This window comes from Desmodus rotundus, chromosome 1 (assembly GCF_022682495.2).
Source record: "Desmodus rotundus isolate HL8 chromosome 1, HLdesRot8A.1, whole genome shotgun sequence".
Taxonomy (NCBI): Eukaryota; Metazoa; Chordata; class Mammalia; order Chiroptera; family Phyllostomidae; genus Desmodus; species Desmodus rotundus.
In genome coordinates this window covers 112,335,640-112,352,924 of record NC_071387.1, presented here as the reverse complement: position 1 = coordinate 112,352,924, position 17,285 = coordinate 112,335,640, and the positions used below count along the sequence as shown (strand labels likewise).

The 17,285-nt window shown below is 49.5% G+C and overlaps 1 protein-coding gene across 1 annotated transcript; it reads left to right on the top strand.

The window, feature by feature from the left end:
• Positions 1-3,497: 3,497 nt before the first annotated feature.
• Positions 3,498-9,246, top strand: LOC139440695 (NUT family member 2G-like). Its single transcript, XM_071220630.1, has 7 exons — positions 3,498-3,513; positions 4,974-5,694; positions 6,042-6,170; positions 6,684-6,823; positions 7,289-7,572; positions 7,861-7,974; positions 8,539-9,246. The coding sequence occupies exons 1-7, from the start codon at positions 3,498-3,500 to the stop codon at positions 9,244-9,246; spliced, it is 2,112 nt and encodes a 703-aa protein (XP_071076731.1).
• The last annotated feature ends 8,039 nt before the right edge of the window (positions 9,247-17,285 follow it).

Sequence of the window (17,285 nt, the reverse complement as noted above, 5' to 3'; positions counted from 1 at the left end):
GTCAATGCACACACAACTCGACACAAGCACAATATACAATATACCCACAATATACCCACCATTACCCAGTGCACTACAAACATGAACATCGAACACCCTCTACCGTATGTCCCACATACACATATATCACCACACTCCTGCATATACATACCCCCACACTCCCAAATTCTCACACAGAACTAACTCTTCCACCTTGCTCAATACAAAAATCACACAAACACCTCAACACACTCGAATATACACCATCCACCAGTCTTTCAAAATAGTCTCCGGTTTGCCCTCTACACACTGAAACAGAAATAGACAGCTCCTGAAAAACCACAAAAAGAAATACACGCAACCATACAACATGCCCCGAATACACAATGGTCCTTCTACACTCCCCAAACACAAAACAAAATGATCATACCCCAAGCTGATGAACACAAGCACTGTTCCTAACTTTGCCCATATGCCCATGCAGATAATCCTTTCAAATCGGCCACTAGAGAAATCCCTAATTCACAGGAGGAAAAAAATCCAGGTAAACATCTGCCCAAACACCGCATTACAACACCTAACGGCCGAGTCCTCGAGTATGCCTGCCATACATCCTACACCCTCTCACAAAACACACACAACCTCCCCGTAATCTCAAACATCCACCACAAAACGAACCCACACATCTGAATACATATCAGATTCCCGCCAACCAATTAAATACGCACAAACCCCACCCACACTTGCAATCCCATGACTAGGCAACACTCTGCATTACTATTAGATCCAGCAAAGGCGCTCACCTCACTGACAACAGTGCACTTTGAACGGAATTGTTGCTCGAGATATTCACGCGAAGAAGGCAGGCGGTATTGAAAGTGAGGAAGTAGGTGAAAGCTTCCCCACTTTGCACTCGTTTTCAAGGACTTGAGCTACTTCTTGCTGAACTGGAAGACGATGTTCAAATTCGGAACAACTGCCCCAGAGCTCTCGTATCATTCTGAATGCAAGGGACACGATGACCCGCGCAGTCCAATACCTCACAGGCTTATTATCAGACCAGCCAGTCTCTAAAGCGACTCAGCAGCCCGTTCCCAGGGCAGCCAATGCCCTGGTGTAAACAGCACCGGAAGTGAGCTGTGGGGGGGTCGGAAAACAGACCTGGGTCACAAACAGCCCACAGCTGGAACAGCCCTGAAGGGCCCTGACTCCTGAGGGGACAAAGAGTCTGTGCATCCCCTACCCCACTGTGTACATACCCGATTCCAGGGGCCGCCATGGCAGCCCCGGTGCCCAGCCAGGAGGAGCGTTGGGCACCCCGCATCCCGGCACACGCATGCGCACCTACGGGCCCAATCACCTCAACGAACGCTGGGAGCCGTTGAGGGATGTTAGAGGACGTTGGGAGACACTTGCCTCGCGCCCCAGTGGGCATGCGCATACATCCTGGCGCGAGGCCCCCTGGGAGTCCCTCTGAAGTCATGCTCCTCCTCTCCCTCCTCCTCCACTTGCTCATCCTCCTCCTCTTCCTTCTCTTCCTCCGCTTCCTCCCCCTCCTCCTCCTCCTCAGGAAGCTCCCTGACTGTCCCTCTTTCGAACCAGTGTGTGTGAAATGTGCACTTAGCGCTTTAAAATTGCAAATGTGCCAGTTTAAATACCACCCTTGTGGAAGAGTTTGGGAGAGCTCTGCCTAAAGCACTTACCCACAAATTTGGCGCCAGTGCCATCATGCCCTGTGGACTGCATTTCTGTGGATTCCGAAAACAGTAGGTCCTCAATCCTGCCAAGTCTGAATGTTCCATTTCACAATTCTGGCCAAGAATTGTAGACCTGGGAAACACTCTAAGACATGCTTTCCCCTCATTCCATTCCTACAGTTTTTCAAGCCCATTTGCCGAACTAGAGTACTTTTCTTAGTATATTTACTTGGTGCATGAAAGGTTTTCAATACATGATGATTCATCGATGTTCCCTTTGCAAGGCTGTTGTTACAACCTTGATCAAGATTTGGCAGTCTGGGAACAATTTCACTCACCTGTCCCTCCTTTCTTACATTATTTTGCAGACTTTCCGTTGGCAATAAAAAACACATCTGTAGTAGCAGTACCAACTCGGGGACTTGAGTTTGTCAGACTTTCCAAACACACTGCAATCATCATCACATCATCTTTGTGGTCATTTGCAAGGTGAGACCATTTCTCGCTCCACAGGATAACTCTGAAGACCACTGGCATCTAAGAACTCTAAGCTTCTCCAAGTGCACAGACTGAAAAGTCCACAAGACACAAGCATGAAACCTTGCCATTTCTCTAATGTTCAAGGTTTCCCCATGATAAAAGTTCACGTCCTGAGAAATATCTTCAAGTTGTTTCTTCTTTCAACCCTTGCGATAGTTTCTTTGAATAAAGTCTACCAGGATTTTGCTTGAATTGCTCTCACCTCATGTTCTCATCTTTTTCTGAGTCAATCTTTCCTTGTCTGGGTGAGGGGGGAGGGTGGCGGTGGCCAGAAATGTCTTAAGCACCATAGAGGCTCTTTTTCATGGAATGTTCACAGTGGGCAACAGTCCTTGGCCCTACCATCAGTACGAATTCTGCTGCTACTGCAAGGAGTGACGCTTGTCTCCCAAGAGATATGGTCGCAATCCTCCAAAGTTGTCACCCCTCATCTCCTTTGACCAATTTCCTAACAATCCTCTCCTTTCACAGCACAAAACACTAATGCCTGTGCAAATAATTTTGCCAGTGATAAACTGACATTTATGCACAATATGAAAATAAGAATCAAACAAGATTTTCTGATCCACATGCAGAGGAAGGCTGCAGGGTCTTCTCCTGATGGACTGGAGCAAAGGGGATGGTTCTTCAGGCTGGGCTGGCTGCAGTCTCTAGAGCTTCCAGCACTGGGCAGTACTTGGGGCCATAGCACTGTTTCCTAAAGAATGACATGTACATGCTGGATCTGTCGAGTCACTCCCGATTTCAAACACTGGGCTCCATGTGGCCATGTATAAGTACCTATTATTTTTTTAGGTTATACATTTGAATTTTATTCAGAAAGTGCAGCCTGTGTTGAAGTAAGTCCAGAGCCAGATAAGAAGCAGGCTGAGGGACCCCAACCCAGGTTGATGGATGAAGAACTGAAATAAGGGAACATCAAGTAAAGCCTTTGTGCCGTGAACCTAAAAAATCCCCATGTATAAATAGCGTGAAAGGGCACACACCATTTCTGTTGCCACTTAACACTTGAAAGGAACTCGTGGTTCTTGCCTACCTGCCGGAGCCCTCCATGGAATATCTGCCCTCCCCCCTGCCCTACCACACTCCAGCCTACCAGCCCTCAGCCCCTCCCCCACTGCGGAATGTCTGGAGCCCTACATTCTGCCGTTTAAATTCAAACTCTTCCCTCCACTGGATGCTGAGCATCTGTTGGAGCAGGTCACTCTCTAGTTCCTGTACTTGAATTTTCTCATTGCGGAGGCTACTCGGCAGCACTGGTCAGTGTCTCAGCCTGCCAGGATGACTTCAGAAGGAGGTAAGCCTGTAGGTCCAAGGGGGACTGTTTTAGAGGCAGGGCTGTCCCTCAAAACTTGGGATTAAAATGTGACACCTCCACTGGGGAAACAGTTCAGACTGAAGGAGAGGAAGGACATAGCACTGGATCTCCACAGAACTGCCACCCATGGAGGCTGGGAGCCAAAGGAAAACGGCGATGGCAATAGACAGGAGGGCTCCTGACACGTGGATCAGGATGACTCCGGGGACATGCCTGGGTGCGGGGAAAGGGCAGTGGCAGGCACATGCATTCTGTCTAGAGGGGAGACAAGCCACTTCGATGTGTGTGTGTGGAGTAGTGGGTTATGTCAGGGGGTGACACAAGGAGGGTCACGGGAAAGCCTAGTCCTGTGTCCTGTACTTCAGGCACCTGAAGCTTGCCCCACAGTGTCTTTCTAAGGGACTTGAACTCAGTATACTAGAGCTAATGCGGGCAGTGAGAAGAGGTGGTGTTAGCCAGAAAGTCGTCCAGCAGGGCTGGCTGTGGCCAGGTGCACCCTGAAACGTCCTCCCTGAGGGTGAGGTTGGAAGGCACTGCAACTGCTGCAGCCCAGAGCTTCTCCATTCCTTCCAGCTCAGAGCTCACTTCTCCTCAGCCCAGGGGACTGTTCGTTGTCTTGGATCCCACAGGGCAGCTGGGTAACTTGCACCAAGACAGGCGCCTGGAGAAGGTCACTAGTGGTAGTGACCTTCTCCCAGCTACGTGAAAGGCCATGAAATGACAGAATCTGAGGGACACAATGCCTACATCCCAGATCACTCTCCTGGGAATAGAGCTCCGGAGAGTGGGGAATACTCTGAGAATGGGGGCTGGAGTGACAGAACCTGGTCCGTGTTAGGTTTTTGCTGTTGTTGCTTCTGACATGCATGTGCTTGCTGGGCTGGTGTGTTAAGGGGTTATATCAGGGTTCCTTGTTCCTTCTTCTGGAGACCTTGGGCAGTGATATTCCACATCACTGCTTCACGGACAGGAAACAGATGTGGAGCATGGTTGGTTTTCCCATGGAACGTCTGTGCAGGCGATTCCTTTTTTAAAAGGGGCAAGGTGTCTGCCTAGGATCATTTCCCACAGAGCAGATTTCTGCCCGGCGCCATGTCTTGGGAGACTGCCTCTGAAACTGGCAGGGTCGGGTGCCAGGGAATCCTCAGGGAGGCTCTCTGAGTCAGTGCTGGCTGGGGCTGTTTCTCCTCAGCAGACAGTGGTCAGGGAGCCTTAGCAAATGGGGAGCAAGCACTCCGTGGAACAATTCTCGACTGGAGGTCAGAGCATGACAACACCTTGAGGACATTGGCAGACTCCACAGTTTCGCCCCATCCAAATGGCCCTCTTCTGTTGAGACTCACAGCTCTGATTCACCAGTGGCTCAAAAGGAACCAGAGAGGCTCAGTCCTGTTGGCTGACTCTCGCACTCCATTCCCCCCTTCCCTTTGTCTCAACAGCATCTGCAGTGCTGGGAGCAGATGTGACCATGAACCCTGATGCCTCCTTGTCTCCTTTCATGACACTGCCCTTTCCCCAGCCAACTCTTGGCCCTGAACACAGCCGGCCTCGTGGAGAGCAGCTGCTGCTGCCCCTGACCACCCCATCATTCCATCCTGGCTTCCCCCCGGCACTGCCAGGTTTGCCCAGTGCACCTCGGGCAGGCGGAGATGCTGGTCATGGCCTCGTTGGGGCTGGGGCTTGCAATGTCACGGACCAGATCAGGTCAGAAGTGGGACAACCACAGCCACCCCAGACTCAGACCATCGTCCTGCCCCAGGCACCCATCAACAGGAGTGCTCCAGGGGCTCTCTGTGGCGGTGCTGTTTGTCCTGCTCCTCCATTCTTGGAAGCCTCTGCAGTGGAGACAATTTTGTCTACCTTGGCTTTGGGGGTTGCCTCGGCCAGCAAGGGAGGCTGGTGTCCCAGTCTTTCTCCTCAAGCTCCACCAACAACTGCACAGTTGGCCCCCATCATCCCTCCAGTGAATGTTTGGCCTCAGCTACATGGGGCTTCTGGCAAGGGTGGCCTGGCCACCTCCCAGTCCAAGGCCTTGCCAGATGACTTCTGTAACTCCAAGAACGTGTACAAGAACTTCCAACATTGGCGTCGCTTCAAGGTCCTGGCCCGTGGGCACCTTCCCCAGAGTCCTGATGCAGAAGCTCTTTCCTGCTTTCTCATGTGAGTGCACCAGCCAGGGGCACAGGGGACTCACCTGGAGCTTTCACATAACAGAGGAATGTGGGATGGATCTGCAGGCTGGCTCATTGTCCAGGGTACTGGAGGGAAGGTCTGAGGGTTGTGTCCCAGCAACAGGGTGCCAATGGGGGGTCAGCCACAAGTCCAGGGTCATGGGCTGGTATGAGTGTGCAGCAGTAATGACAGTAGCTGGAAAGTCTTTTCTTCGCACTCACTGACACCTCCCTCATCTGCTGGAGCTCATGCTGGGTGGGGAGTTTGGAACATGTGCTCCATAGAGCTGGGTGGAGGCCAAGCTGTACACTGTGACTGACCCTGAGGTATTACAGCCCAGTGCTCCGGGACCTGTCACGCCTGAATCCCACCATGACATTGGAGGAGGGAATAGGGCAGGCCATGCAGGAGTGGGATCGCAAAAGCAACTATGATCGGATGACCTACTACGAGATGGCAGAAACGTGAGTCAGGGTTCGGGGCCCCGAAAGTTGTGTGCATGTCTGGGGGGCCCGGGGGCTGACAGCAGTCTGGGGAGGGACATTGATGGGGGCTGACTGCAGGGTAGGGTCCTGTTGTGAGGGTGCTCACCAGAGAGGATGCTGTTGGTCAGCATAGGGTCCCCACATCCCAGAGGCCTTTGTCCCATCCAGAAGCCTCTCCCTCCTCACCTTTGGAGTGTGGGTTCTCCTGGGATACCTCTGGTAGCTCCGCCGTCCTCTGATCTGGAGCCATCCTTGGGTCGAAACAAAGGCTCAGGACGGGCTAGGATGAATGTGCCCAGCCCAGTGGGCTCAGACTCCAGCCAGAGGGGCCGTGCATGGCGTGTTTTCCATCAGCTCACCTCCTACCTCCTCAGTGGCCTGGCCCCTAAGAGCCACAAGGCATTTGCTCTCCATCCCTCCATCAGCTGCTGCCTTTGCTGGGCTCAGGGTGGCATCCTCCTCAGCAAAGTCTGTGCCTTCTTCAACCTCTAGGTTCATGGATCTTGAGGCAGAGGAGGAGATGCAGATTCAGAAGTTGGAGTTGATGAAGGGGGCACAGGGCCTGCCTCCGGCAGCTCCACCGAGACCCGATCCTCGGGGACCCCCAGACCTTGTGGTGGGCCCACAGCCAGGTACCCCAGAATATTCCCACTGGAGTCTATGGCCAATGGCAACAGGGGCCCAGGGCAGGCCAGTGTCCCCGTGTCTGTCCTTTCCCTTCAAGGAGACTTTGGTCTTTCAAGTGGAACAGCCATGAGAGCCAGGGCCTCAGCTGCCCTTGGTCACCATGGGGTCTGGTCCTGGTCAACTCTTGCCACCCCTCTCCCACCTCCCTGTAAAAGGACCTAACATGAAGTCTACTAAGACACTAGCTGGATGGGGGCTCCCTTGGAGAATCAGTAGCTCCTCAGAACCTGACACATGACTCTCTTGGACACGCCCACCTGTCCTCTCCCTCCACACAGTCACATGGCTTCAGGTGGTCCTGACCCAGCCATGCCCAAGTTAGAGCCCCCACCCATTGCCCTCACCATTGGATGCTCAGGACAGGCAAGCTGGAGCCCCTCACACTTCCTCCTCTTCCCTCTCTGCCCCAGTGTGCATTCCCACAGAAGACTTACCCAGGGTCCAGGGCGCCAGCAGACCCCTGGGGTCCCAGGAGACTGAGACATCTGATGAGATCCCCCCCGAGGCCGTGCAAGAGTACATGGACATCATGGATGAGCTGGAGGGGCTGGCCCACTCAGCCACGGGGGTCAAAGGTGGAGAACGGGAAGAGGACAGAAAGGAGTCACAGCAGGGACAGGATGAGACCTACCTGGACCTGGGTCTCCTGAACTACATTGAATACCTGTGTTACCAGGAAGACTATGTCACCAAGGTGGGCTGGCTCAGAGCTCAGGGGTCTACAACATTCCAGGGAGTGGCACTCCAGCACCCAGACCTGGGATGTATGTGTGTGTGTGATGTGCTATCTGTGTGCATGTGTGGGCTTGCCCTTTTGTGTTTGTACGTGTATGTGTTCTTGTGTGATTGTGTGTAGCTGAGGACCAAGAGGGTGTAAAACACCCACCTTGTACAAGAGGATGGGGTGGGTCTTTGCTTTTGCACTTTTCCTCCAGGTCCTGCTGACACACAGGTTGCTCACAGCCTCTTCCTTCTGTCCCAGGTGGAGGCCATTCCCGACCAACTCCTGAAACAAGTGGTTTCCATAGAAGCAGCACTGGACTTCTTGCCTGAAGCTGAAAAGTTGGCACAGGAGTTGGGACTCCCTCCTGTCCAGGTGAGCCAGGGAACTTAGGAAAATGGGAGGGAACTCTAGGTGAATCATGGGAGGGAGGGACCCCAGGTGACTTAGAGGATGGGGAAAACCCAGGTAGGAGAGGGGATGGAGGGACCCTAGGTGAGTCAGGAAGGGAGGGACTCCAGGTAGATAAGGGGTTAGGGGACCCCGGGTGAGCCACGGGAGGGAGCACCTGGTAAACCAGGGCTGGGAGCAACCCAGAACAGGGGTGCATATGACTCTGTCCAGCCCACCCTGCCTGTAGGCATGGCATATGGAGGGGCCACCTCTGGGCTGTGGGCATTGCAGGATGCCGAGAAAGAGAGGACTATAAAAAGAAGAGGGTGATAGGAAGGAAAGGTTGGGGCGCCCTGAAGGGAATGGAAGGACACAAAGCTGGGAATATGGCACAAGAGGACAGCAAGAGAGCCACGTGTCTGCTTTGGATTTGAGTCACAGTGTCACCCCCTGCTCTCCTCCCCTCAATGCCATCGTCCCATCACCCACATACCTCTGTCTCTCACACACATGTGCAGACAGTCACTGTCCTCCTCTTCCTCCCAGCTGTTAGAGAAACCAGTCCTGGCCTCGAAGGTGGAGGAGGGTGCTCAGGTACCCCCGAGTCACGGTGCACCCCAACTGGACTCAAGTTCTTTGGAGCCTGCAGCCAGCCAAGATGCCCAGAGGTGTGCCCACGGCCCCCAGCTGGGCGTCAGTGGCAAAGCCTTCCCACCAGAGACTGACTTCAAAAGCCGCCAAAAACAAGGTCGAGGAGATGCCCATGTGACCAAGCCCATAGCCTTTGCTGTCTCATCAGGACATCAGCAGTGTCCACCACTGAGGGCTCACAGTGGTGAGCCCTCTCCCCTCTGCTTCTCCCCTACTCCCCAGGGACACAGGCGTGCTTACTCTAGGCTGGGGCCCAAGGATGCCTCCACTCCCAGAGAGACCTCTCTTCTTAGGGAAACTCTCAGGCCACTGGGCAGGTCCAGTGACAATGAGGAGGACCTCCCCAGCCTGGCCTTCCTCATGGGCTCTCCGAAGAACCTGCTGCCCTGTACTCTGTCTCTGAGTCCTGTCTCTGCATCAGGCCTTGGCTGCTCTGGAGGTCTGGGGCGCAGGCCAGCTGCCCAGTCCCAGCCCCAGAAGAGAAAGCGTGACCAGTCTGTCATGTGGAGTTGGACGAAGCGGCACTGCCCCTACTATGGAGCAGCGGCACGTCCCTCCTACTGCCAGCTGCAGACTGTATGGGGCTGCCCAGACCAGATGTGACCTGGCTGTCCCCTGAGGAGCAAGGGGCTCATTTCTCCCCTAAGGGCTGACCCTGGCTATTTGTACTGGCATCGGAGGGAGGGCGGGAGGCAAGGCGGAGGGCAGGAATCTTAGGGTAGGGGTGAGCCTGGGCAAAGGTGGGGTGGGGGTGTTCTACTGACATGGGAGTCAGGGTGGGGGGCAGGGAGGGAGGGAGGGCTGGAACATTCGGGTGGGGGTGGCCTGGGCAAGGGTGGTGTGGGGATGGGTGGGGAAGGCAGCACTTTTGGGGCATTGTGTGTCAATTAGGAATAAAGATGGTTTTGTTTGGAAATGCTCTGGGGGCTGCTTTTGGCATACTCGGGTCTTCGTGGCTTCTTGGTGAGGAGCACCGGGAGGAAAAGGGGATGCGGAGGTCATGGGTGTTATAGATTCTCAGGGACACTTCAGTCCCTGCTTCCAGTGTGATGGGGACGCTTTCCGACCTCTCCTGGGAGCACACAGATCCCTGGTCCCCAGGGAGCCTTCCCATCACCCCTACTCCCAAGGCTAGACTAGGTGCTAGGCTTCCTGGGGCTTCTCATCATTATCTGTACCCTGAACCTTCTAGGGATGGGCAGCTGCTTTGGAGACTTTAAGCCCTCTGGGCCATAAACCAGTTTTCGGGGATGGACTGGAGTCAGCCTTGTCTCTAGGGAGCTTCACTCTGCTTCCCAGAAGCAGTCAGGCCACGAGGCTGCCTGATCCTCAGCTCTCCCAGGGTTTCCTGTGTGAGTGGTCTGACTGGAGAGGAAAAGGCTTGGCTTCAGGGGACAGGCTGTCTGCCTCTGTTCCTGGTTGCAGGAGAAGTGTCCTCCAGGCTCAGTGGGATGACTGAGTGTGGAGAGTGGAGGAGGCATGAGACTGGGACGAGGGGGTGACAAGAGAATAATGGTTGCCTGTCGGAGGTGTCACCATGAGGAAATGACAGTGGATGGGGAGGTAGTCATGGGTTGGGATGGATACCAAGTCCCTTGCAGGAGTTTGGTGTCGGAGTGTCTTGTCCAAGTGAGGGAGGAGGACCCATCTGCTGTGACTAGGAGACTGGGCTCAGTGACCTTGGGTCTTCATGGATACCCCACAACTACTGTCCCTTCCCTCCCAACCATGGGCACACTCTTGGGTGAAGACACATTGACAAAGAATTATATTCGTGTGGAAAACAGTTCCTACTAACACATTTTGACCCAGTTTCACTGGCAGAGCACAAGCAGCAGGGGCAATAGGGGATGATATGTGGCCTCAGGGGATGATGTGGGAGCTGGAGATCCAGGCTGACAGAGGGATCCTCAATTATTCTGCAGTGGGCGCTAGTACACACCCCTCAGTCAAAGCAAAGACCTGAACTGCAGATGTAAGTTATATGAGCAAGTAGTGAGGGACAAGAACAGAGCCCAGGAGGCCCCTGTCTCCAGAACTGCCTTGCCCCAGCTCTGCTCCCAAGTGGATACGCCCCTGTCCTCACCCCCTTCCCTCTTGGTCAATGCCTCTTCTTTAGGTTGAAAGTTCTGATTCCATCCCTGGGCCCAGGTTGTGTCAGGAAGGCTGAGCCTCCCCAAACACAGTTCCAATTCCACCCAGCATGCAAAGCTGTGGCCCAGGGTGGTGGTCCAGCAGCAGGGATGGGATGGGGCTGAAGCTGTCAGGTTCCACAGTGGGTGGTCTGGCCCCCCACAGAGAGCTTAGGCAAGAATGGACTCATGTCAGCATGGCAGGGCCCTCACCCACCTCCCACAGAATCACAGTTCATTGCTTTGGCCCTCCTCTGCTGCCTTCCCTCCTCTCGTGAAGCCAGTGAGCAGCATGCACACCTCCCAGGCCTCCTGAGCACTTTGTGAAGGAACTTCTCACCTTGGGCCATGCTTTCCCCAACTGCTGCCCCCTCCCTGCCACACAGAAGATGGTCTCAGAGGTCATGCCAGTCTCAATGTGTATTGTAGGGTTGGTCCAGCAGCAGGGAGCTGAACACCCCTCTTGGGTGAGCATCCTCCCCATATGCCCACCCAGTGTGACCCTGCCTGAGGTGGCAGGAGCTAGATGCAAATGTGGTGGGTGTCGGACAGAGCCTGGAGCCCTCTCTTCCCTGGTGAAGATTAGTCCTGTGATCTCTTGGCTTTCAGGATCTTTGTGGTGAGACAGGGTAACAGATCCCCTTCTCAGGGTTGTAGGAACACCGAGTGAGTAGTGTTGGAAGGGAACTTACTTGCTCCACCCCTGTGTGTGCTGGGCCCTCAGTCACCATCATCAGGTTCACACCTGGCCCTTGGGTTTCTCTGCCCCTGTTCTCACTTGCCTGGCAGTTTCTGCTTTTGAGTCCTGGTTTGGATGAACAGTTCCCAGGAGAAGGCTGAATCAGTTCCTCCCGCCTCCGCCTTCGAGCCCTGTGAACTCTGAAATCGCTCTGAACCTACACAGGAGGGACAACTGGAGGTCCACCACTGCTTCAATTTTGGTTGAGTCCAACTACACCAGCCATGTGGAATCTTGTAGAGATGTGCTCATTAGTCTTTGGAAAATACTAGGGTAGGTAGTGTAGGTACAGTGGGAAGTAAAGAGAAGAAGCATTTCATATTTTAGTTGCAGCCAACCTCCTGTTTTACAGAACAACAAACTAGACATAACCTTTTGTGAGGAGAGTGCATGAGGTAGGAATCAGGGAGGAGTTACTAGGGACTGAAGTAGAATCTGTGGAAATGACAATACTGTCCCAGCTAACCTCCATGGAAATCATGATGCTCATACAGAGAACATGCTCCCTGTGTGCTGGGTGCTCTCAGGTGCTCCACCTCCTTATAGCTCACTGGGTGTCCACAGAGAGCCTGGGAGGGAGTCATGCTTCACCCTTTTCCTGTGAGGAAAGTAGGCTCAGGGAGGTCAGGTGGCTGAGCCCAGGTTGCACAGCAGGAAGTGGGACTGCCAGGCAGCACCATGAGTGTTTGGCTCCAGAGACTTCCTCCTCCTCCCCTAGGAGTAAATGCCCTGGAGAAATCAAATGGCACCCTGGGGGAAATCCCAGTGACCAGGGGCAGGCCCTGTTACCAGCCCCGTGGTTGTGAAGTGGCATCTCATTGTGGGTTGAGGTTGAGTTTCCCTGATATCAAACATCTTTTCATTGCTTATTAGCCATACACATGCCTTCTTTGGAGCAATGTGTATTCCTCCTTTGCTCATATTTAGTTGGTTTATTTGTTTTTTATTATGGAGCTATAAGAGTTCTGTATACACTCTTCCCAGAGATATGATTTCCACAAACTCTCCCATTTTGTGGGTTCTCTGTTATTTTCTTGATAGTGCCTTTTGAAGGGAAAAAAAGTCTTTACTGTTGATGAAGTCGAACCTATTTATTTTTCCTTTGTTGCTCTTGTTTTTGGCGTCATATCTAAACATCTGTTGACAATCTCATGTCATGAAAATGTATTCCTGTGATTCTTCCCTTTTTGAACCATCTTTGCCATGTTTAAGTGTGCAGTTCAGCAGTGTCAAGTATATTTGCACTGCTGTGCATCAGATGTCTAGAAAGTTTTCATCCTTCAACACTCATGCTTCAACACTATGCACATTAGATACTTGTTCTCACACGGTCTCCCCCACACCTGGACCACCAACTTTCTACTTCCTTGTTCGGTGACTTTGACTACTTTAGATACTTCACGTGAATGGAATCATGTAGTGTTTGCCGTTTTGCGATGAGCTTCTCTCACTTCACCTACTGTCCTACATGCAGGGGTTCTGACCTTTTGGTGTCCTTGGGCCACACTGGAAGAAGAGTTGTCTTGGGCCACACATTAAATACATAAACACTAACAAAAACTGATGAGCAAATAGAAAACAGAAAAGGTTTTAAATAAATTTACGATTTTGTGTTGGGCTGCATTGATAACCTCCCTGGGCTGCAGGTGGCCCGTGGGCCTCACATTGGACAACCCTATTAAGTTCATCATCATGGTAGCATGTGACACAGCTTGTTGCTCTTCAAGGCTCATTGTATGTACAGATCACATTTTCTTAGTTTGTTATCTGACCCTAGCTGGTGTGGCTCATTGGATTGAGGACAAGTTGGGAACCAAAGGGTGGCTGGTTCAATTCCCAGTCAGGCACATGCCTGGGGTGGGGGCCAGGTCCCCAGTAGGGGGGATGTGAGAGGCAACCACACGTTGATGTTTCTCTCCTTCTCTTTCTCCTTCCCTTCCCCCTCCCTAAAAATAAATGAATAAAATCTTTAACAAATCTAGTCATCTGTTGATGGATATTTGGGTTTCTCCTGGCTGTTGTGAAAAATGCTGCAGTGAATGTGGGTGTGCAAAACACTCTTTGAGATCCTGCTTTGAATTCTTTCGGAGAGTGGGTTGAGGGATCACGTGGTAGTTATAATTTTTTGAGAAAATTGCAACTTGGTGCATGCCCATCTTAAAAACTGTTTATGTTTTCATTATAGCCGTAGATAATCAAAATTATATAATGTGACAATTTGTGGGGTCAGATATACTATTGTATTGTATATATCACATTGCCTTAGACTTCTTTCAACATTCTGACTTCAGAGTAGTAAAAATTATATATTGGGTATCATTCAATTTTTCAATTGTTTATAATTTTGCACTATGTGGATATGTTAAACATAATTTACAGTATCTTGCAGAACTTGAAAAAATTATAATTGACTGTAGATGCAAAGTTTTTCATTTGAGGCCTTTGTAAAATTATCCATCTAATATACTTCAGGTAGTTGCTATTGAAAATTGTGCCATCATTTTCACAACCCATTGTTTCTCTCTAACTGATTTTAAGATTGTCTCATGTCTTTTGAGTTCGACCGTTTCTAGAGGTGTGGCTAGTTCCAGGTTAAAAAGTTTTCTGCCCTACCTGTGATCTCCTTTCCTTTATTAACTGATGATACATATTCTTGATCAACTCTCGAGCATATTATCTTTTCCATGTTGTGTCTCCTTGCCCTGTCTTGTCTCTACTTCTACAGCCCCAGATACATGTATATGATACCATCTTATGTATTCTCTAAGTCTTCATCAGCTCAGGGTGCTGTAACAAAATACTATAGAGTAGGTGTTTCAGACACCATTATTTATTTATTTAGTTAGTTCATGGTTAATTAAATCTTTAAATTTTCAATTAAAGTTGATATCTAATATCATATTGGTTTCAGGTGTATAGAATAGTGTTGAGACGACGTTTATATAACTTACACAATGATTCTCCCGGGACACCCTGCACATACTTGACACCTTAACACCACGTTTGTCGTTACAATATTATTAACTGTATTCCCTAGGCTGCACTTTACATCCCTGTGACTGACTTGTAAATGCCAATTTGCACTTCTTAATCCATTTGTCTTTTTCACCCACCTCTCCACAGCCCCCCTCCCATCTGGCAACCAGCAGTCTGTTTTCTGTATCTCTGAGCTTGTTTCTGTTTCGTTTGTTCATTTGTTTTGTTTTTTAGATTCCCCATATAGGTGAAATCGTATGGTACTTGTCTTTCTCTGCCTGACTTATTTCACTTAGTATAGATTTCCCTCTTTTACGGCCACACAATATTTCCTGTGTGTGTGTGTGTACCATTTCTTTATCCATGTGTCTTTTGATTGGAGCATTTACTCCACTTACATTTAAAGTAATTATCAATAGGTATGTAGTTATTGCCATTTTATTAGTTTTTTTCTAATTATTTTTTGTAGTTCTCTGTTCCTTTCTTATTCTCTTTCTCTTTTCTGCTGTATGTGTGCTTCAATTTCTTTCTCTTTATTTCTTGCATATCTCTTGTATATGTTTGGTTTGAGGAGACAGTTGCTTCACATATACCAAGCTACGTTTATAGCGGTCTATTTCAAACTGATGGTCGCTTACCTTCTCACACATTCTAAACTCACTGTCGTTTTTCACTCACCCTCTCTACGTTCGTGTTTTCTGTCACTATATTTTACTTCGTGGGTGTGTCGCTTAAGTTACTGTTGTGATTACACACGGTCCTCTTACTCTCGTACTCCAACCTCGGTTCTGGCTTTCATGTTGGGTGATACCCTGCTTTTATCATGTGTTTGCCTTTGTCAGTGAGACTGTTGTTCTTTGTGAGGTATTCGTATTCGTATTTTTCATATTGATTTCCTTCTTCTTAAAGAAGTCCCTTTAACATTTCTTATGGTAAAGAACTACTTCCGTTTTTTTCTTGTTAGGGAATCTCTTTATCTGTCCTTCCATTCTAAATGATAGCCTTGCTGGGTACAGTAACCTTGACTGAAGGTCCTTGCTTTTCATCACTTTGAATATTTGGTGCCAATCTGTTCTGGCCTGTGAAGCATTTCTATGATGAACCAGCTTAGGCCATCTGCCCATTCCTGGGCTGTCTCTCCAGCCACAGTGATGGAGTTCTCTGATCAGCCACATCCAGAACATGGCCGCCATGTTGCCATGAGTGAGGGTGGTAGCAGCAACCACAAAGCCACCTGATCAAGAGCGTGAGTGTGGACAGTGCCCTCCATGAAAGCTGAGCTGTCATTGCCCAGAGAAATTGAAGAATATTGGGAAGTCAAAAGATGGCTGTGCACTACACACCATATCCTGAATTACCCCGAGCAAACCACACTGAGTTTCTGAGAACAGTTCTGACTATCACAGTCCCTTAGGAGAAACTTTTCCGGAAATGATGATTGTGTGGAAGACTGAGTTTGTTTGGACTTGAAGCCACTGAGGAAACTCCAGGACCTGTGAGCAACGATCAAATATCTCATAAAATACTTCAGTAGGTGTTATGTGTTTACCATGTATCACTAAAGAATCAAATCATGGATGTGGTAGACACTCAATAGATATTTTTTATAAATGGTGTAAATCACGAGGGAAAGGCAACTCTTACGGATTTTAAAAGACTAAGAGCATTTGTATCTAAATGTACATGTTTTCTTCTGTTCTTGGTAAATAACTAGAAGTGGAAATAATAACTTGAGGTTGAGTTTCCTGGTATCCAGCATCTTTTCATATGTTCATTAGCCATGTGCATATCTTCTTTGGAGCAATGTGGGAGTAAGAAGCATAATTGGTAGCTACAAAATAGACACGGTGTGCTTAAGATTATTATAGGAAATGAAGAAGCCGAAGAACTTACATGTATGACCCATGGACATAAACTAAGGGGTGGGGGCTGGAGAGCAAGGTAGCACAAGGCGGAGGAGAGAAAATATGGGGCAACTGTAATAGCATAATCAATAAAATATACTTAAAAATATTTGGTGCCAGTCTCCCCTGACATGTAGTTTCTGTTGTGAAATTTGCTGACATTCTTATTGAGTTTCTTTGTAGGTAACTAACTGCTTCTCTCTTGCTACTTTTCAGATGGTCTTTAAACTTTGGTATTTTAATTATGAAGTGTCTTGGTGTGGGCCTCTTTAGGTTCATCTTGTTTGGGACTCTGAGCTTTTTTACTTGTATGTCTATTTCCTTCATCACAGGGAAGTTTTCCATCATTATTTCTGCTAGTAGGTTTTCAATCCCTTGTCTCTTCTCCTTTTACCCATGTGATGCAAATGTTGTGACACTTCATATTGCCCCAGAGGTCCCTGAAACTAGCCATATTTTTAAAATTCTTTCTTCTTTTTGCTATTCTGTTTGGGTGTTTTCTGCTATCTTGACTTCCAAATTGTTGATTTGATTCTCCCCTTCATCTAATCTGCTGTTGATTAATGTATCCTTCATCTCCGTTGCACCTTCATTTCTGATTAGTTCTCTTTTATATTTTCTATCTCCTTTTTTATATTTCCTATCTCTTTGTTAAAGTTCTCACTGAGAACATTTATGCTTCCCCTAAGTTCATTGACCAGTGTTTTGAATTCTGCATCTGGTAGATTGCATGCCTTCATTTTGTCGTGTTACTTTTCTAGAATTTTGTCTTCTTTCATTTGGGTCATATTCTCTTGTCTTCTCCTTTTGGTTGCCTCCCTGTGTTTGTTCCTATATATTAAGCAGATATGTTATGTTTCCTAGTCTTGTCAGGGTGGCCCTATATAGTAG